Below are 5122 nucleotides of genomic sequence, written 5' to 3' on the forward strand. Positions count from 1 at the left end.
TTCTGAGGGAGAGAGACTGCAAGTGAGTAAGCATAGGCGGGGGAGGGGCGGGGGGGCAGAGGGAGAGAGAGAGAATATCCCAAGCAGGCTCCACACTCAGCACAGAGCTTGACTTGGGGCTTGATCTTCTAATGGTCAGATCATGACCTGAGGTGAAATCAAGAGTCAGATGCTTAATCGACCAAGCCAACCAGGTGCTCCTGAATGGCACAAGAAGTTTAAATATATTATGAAATTAGGTACTATTATTTAAAAATTCTTCCATCTAGAAGCACCTGGGTTGCTCAGTCAGTTAAGCGTCCAACTTCAGTTCAGGTCATCATCTCATGGTTCATGGGTTCGAGCCCTGCGTCGGGCTCTGTGCTGACAGCTCAGAGCCTGGGGCCTGCTTCAGATTCTGCATCTCCCTCTCTCTCTGCCCCTTCCCTGTTTACACACTGTCTCTCTCTTTCTCTCTCTCTCTCAAAAATAAATTTAAAAAACATTAAAAATAAGTACAAATTTAAAAAAATGAAAATTCTTCCACGTAAACCCAAATTTAGGATGGAGTTTAGCAGGTTAAGGGAGGGGCTGCAACCAAGTGAGCCTCAACAGTGTGGGTATGTTTTCCTAGGCTGGGTGGTGGGTACACAGGTGTTCACTGTATTATTCTTATACCTCTTGGCATATCAGAAATATTGCATAATTCATTTTTTCAAAGAAAAAAGTAAAAAATGAAGTATAACACTGACAACTTTATTGTGCTTCGCATACTGGCAAATACTGGACCATTTACTTCTAACACACTTCACAAAGGGTGAAGACAGAAATTTCTTTCATCAGACTTCTATGTTGGGAAAGCATAAAGAAAATAGAAATCAACCTCCCCTCTCCAATGGTTCTTTGAAAGTGCAGAACACGATTGGTACAATAATATCAACAAGCCAACCTCAAAATGTAAATTACCTCAATTTCCTGTAACTGCTCCTGATTGGTTGTGTACATCTGCTGAAGAGAATCCTCCAACTCTGTGTTCCGATCCAATAATGTCTTCCCAAGTTCAGCAGCAAGTTGGAGATCTAGCACAACAAGTGAATCTTAGAATAATGCAAATGATCTAACTTCAACTTTTTATATACCCCAGTCCTTAAAATAAGAATGTATCAAGACTTAACCAAACACAAAATTTCAGTCAGATCCCAAAGGAAGGTGAAATGGCACAGAAAGAAACCTGAGTTCTACTTAAAATTCAACTGAACTGGGTTCCTCTACCCGGTAATGTATGCTTTTGTGTGCCCTTACATACAGGACTGAAGAACAATGATCTCCCTAATGGAGATGTATTCATTCGTTCAGAAATGATCATTCATCACAATGACTGCTAACATCATAATTATTTGCTCGTGGACTGGACTTATTCATATCCTCATTGTCTTTTTTTCTGGAAGACACTGGAGCCAAAGTACAGGCAGACATTCTGAGAGTTTCTAGAATTCCCATGAAATCTGGCTGTTGTGAATCTGGCAAAGCAAAGTACGTATTAAAAATCCTGGCCTCCTAAGGAAACTAAAATTAAGTCAAATAAAGGAAAAACACGGGTGCCTTGGTGGCTCATCGGTTAAGCATCTGACTCTTGATTTCGGTTCAGGTTATGGTCTCATGGTTTGTGGATTTAAGCCCTGCACTGTCACTGTGGAGCCTGCTCGGGATTCTCTCTCCCCCTCTGCCCATCCCTCCCTTCTCAAAATAAACAAATAAAAAAATACATCAGTAATAAGAAAACTGCCCCAGGTCTCTCATTTTTTCTACTTCTCTTCATGTCCTTTTCCAAGATCAGCACATCAAGATAAGCAACATAGTAAATTTTTAGGGTAATTACATGTCCATAGCTTAAACTTTGATTTAGCACAAAAACACATTTCTATTTTTTTTTTAATGTTTTATTATTTACTTGAGAGAGACAGAGTGTGAGCAGGGGAGGGGCAGAGAGAAGAGGAGACACAGAATCTGAAGCAGGCTCCAGGCTCTGAGCTGTCAGCACAGAGCCTGGCACTGGGCTTAACCTCATGAAATGTGAGATCATGACCTGAGCTGAAGTCAGACACTTAACCGACTGAGCCACCTGGGCATCCCGCCATATTTCTATTTTAAACCTAATTTTTCAACTCTCTCTCTTCTTAGGCATATATGTACCTAAGATAGGATTTGTTTGTATTATATAGAATCCCAGAAATAAAAATTTAATGATACAAAAAAGGACACTCGTTCTAATAATAACTGAAACACCTATCTCCACAGTAAGTTTCATAGGAGGACCTTGAATATAGTAAGAAATGCACTGAACTGAGTAGGAAGGTCTGAGGTTCAGCTCTGACTACCATTTACTACCAGGTTAACACTTCAATATGGTGACTTTAAAGGTCCCTACACTTAGTATTCTTGTCTAGAGAGATGATGGTCCTATTGGTATAAGATTATAAAAACCAAATGAAATAATATATAAGGAAGTACTTCAGAAACTAAGCTGTATACAAAGCCAAAGTATTATTAGTATGCACTGATTCACTAATTAATGTTTTTATTATTAGGCACCATGCCAAGTTTTGGCTGTAGAATGGTGACTAAGATGGATGAAGTCCCCTTATCCTGACACTCCCAGAGATGAATGGGAAAAGTCAGACAGCAAATGAGTAAATAAATTTGCGAAATGTGATAAATACTTTTCATTCATACATGCATGCATACCCTCATTAATACCAGACACTGTTCTGGACACTGGGGATAGAAGAATGAACTTAGCTAAGAAATTCCCTGCCCTCATAAAGCTTATACGCTATTGGGAGAAACAACACGATAAAATATAAAATAGACAGCAGTAAGTGCTAAAGAGAAAAAATAAATCAAGTTAGGGGGATGTGAAGAATGTGGATGTGGGAGGTTGAAATTTAAGAACATGTGACCAGGGTGACATTAGAAATAAGATGTGGGGTGGGGGGAGGGTGCCAGGGTGGTTCAGTTGGTTAAGCATCCGGCTTCAGCTCAGCTAATGATCTCACGGTTCGAGAGTTTGAGCCCCGTGTCAGGCTCTGTGCCGACAGCTAGCTCAGAGCCTGGAGCCTGTTTCAGATTCTTTGTCTCCCTCTCTCTGACCCTCCTTTGCTTGTGCTGTCTCTCTCTGTCTCTCAAAAATAATTTTTTAAAAATGGAAAAAAAATTTAAAAAGAAATAAGATGTGGGGGTGCCTGGGTGGCTCAGTTGGTTGAGCAGCTGACTTTGGCTCAGGTCATGATCTCACAGTTTGTTGAGTTAGAACCCCACATCAGGCTCTGTGCGGACAGCTCGGAGCCTGGAGCTGCTTCAGATCCTCTGTCCCCCTCTTTCTGTCCCCACTTGCACACTCTTTCAAAAATAAATATTTAAAAAAAAGAATTAAGATGTGAAGGAACTGAATAAATGACCCACGTAGATCAACCCAAAGGACCACCATTCCAAGGAGAGACAAAACAAGTCCAAAGGGTCTGTGACTGGAGCCAATGAAGCGGAAGCAAAGTGTGCATGGGGGGCAGAGAGGGTGACAAGTCAGAGAAGCTTGTACTTGTATAGGACCTAACTAAGAAGGCCAAAATTTTGGCTTTTACTCTGAGTAAAATGGAACCCAGTGAAGGCTTTTGACAGGATGAGTGGCTGCTGTGTAAACTGACTGACAGAAATAAAGATGGAAGCAGGGGGAGAGGAGGATCCTGCAATTATCTGGGTGACATATGATGGTGGCTTGGACTACAGTGGCCGAGATGGAGAGGGGGTAAGGAATCCAGATATGGTTTGAAGTAGAGCGAAAAAGATGTGTCAACCAACTGAATGTGATGTGTGACAAAGAAAAAAAAATAGATCTGGTGATAATGAATAAAGGATCTATTTTAGAAAGAAAGGTCACAAGAAAAGTCTGAGGTCTGAGAGGACATTTTAGCTGAGGCTTGAAGAGTGAGGAGTAAAAAAGTCAGGCACTTCAACAAGAAAGAAGCTGGTATGGTCTATGACCTGGCAAGAAGCCAGTGTGATACAAGCATGAGAGGGAGAGTGGGAAGCGATGAAGCTGGAAGGTAGGCCTGAATCAGAGCATAGAAGACTTAAAGCCCATGGGAAAGAAAGTCTAAATTTTACTCTAAGTATGATGGAAAGTCATTTCACGAAATGTCAAAAAATATTCATTATAAAAAATATTTATGATGAAAACAGGGAACCTCACTACATATGCTTTTTAATTTTTAGGGGCACCTGGGAGGCTCAGTCAGTTGAGCATCTAACTCAGGTCATGGATCTCATGGTCATGAGATCGAACTCCACACGTTGGGCTCTGTGCTGGGTGTGGAGCCTGCTTGAGATTCTCTCATACCCTCCCTCTATCTGCCTGGCTTGCCCCCTCCCACCCCTCCAAACAAACAATAAAAAACTTTTTTTTTTTTTAAGGGGAGGAAGCCATAGAATTTATTGAGAATTGGTTACCATTCCTCGCCTTCTCTGTACCCACATGTAGATGCTAAAGGACATCAAGAAGGAGAAGGTACTGCTTCGGCGGAAGTCCGAGCTGCCCCAGGACGTGTGTACCATCAAGGCGCTGGAGGCACACAAGCGGGCAGAAGAATTCCTAACTGCCAGTCAGGAGGCTCTCTGACCCCTCCACCGTCCTACCACAGGGCCACAGCCCACTCAGCCGTGGGACGCTGCCCTAGCCCTCCACCCTCTGCTCCCCACTGGCTGACCTGGGGCAAGGCAGTGCCTCTCTAGCCACTCTAGGGAAGGGATGCGGCACTTGAAGCAGGGACCTCCCTCCCCAGAGTGGTCCCTCTTCTCCCCAAAATGTGTTCATGCCTCCCTGTGGCTAGTACAGACAGGCTGAGCACTGAGATCCTCAGTGCCCACACAACTTGGGGATGCCTGTCCCCCTCCTGCTCCTAACCCCACAGCTACCTGAGGCTGCTCTGAGAAATACACACAGGAATACATACGCTCCTCTCCCCTTCCCTTAATCCTCATTTGAACTCCAGATGTCTTTCCTTCTCTCCCTCCCCCTGCAGAAGCATATAGGGAGCAGCAGGAGATTATTCTCACCAAAGTTATGTCAAGCCCCATTGGCCCCTGGAGT

The 5122-nt window shown here is 43.1% G+C and overlaps 1 protein-coding gene across 2 annotated transcripts in view; it reads right to left on the reverse strand.

Annotated features, from left to right (window-relative positions):
• CDR2 (cerebellar degeneration related protein 2) overlaps nucleotides 1–5122 on the reverse strand; it is a 28486-nt gene that overhangs the window by 15367 nt on the left and 7997 nt on the right. For both annotated transcript variants that reach the window (XM_029949430.1, XM_029949429.1), the window contains exon 2: nucleotides 946–1058. In XM_029949430.1, coding sequence (XP_029805290.1) covers nucleotides 946–1058 — 113 coding nt within the window. The remainder of the gene's footprint in view (nucleotides 1–945; nucleotides 1059–5122) is intronic.

The sequence above is a fragment of the Suricata suricatta genome, chromosome 8 (genome assembly GCF_006229205.1).
Source record: "Suricata suricatta isolate VVHF042 chromosome 8, meerkat_22Aug2017_6uvM2_HiC, whole genome shotgun sequence".
NCBI classification, from domain to species: domain Eukaryota; kingdom Metazoa; phylum Chordata; class Mammalia; order Carnivora; family Herpestidae; genus Suricata; species Suricata suricatta.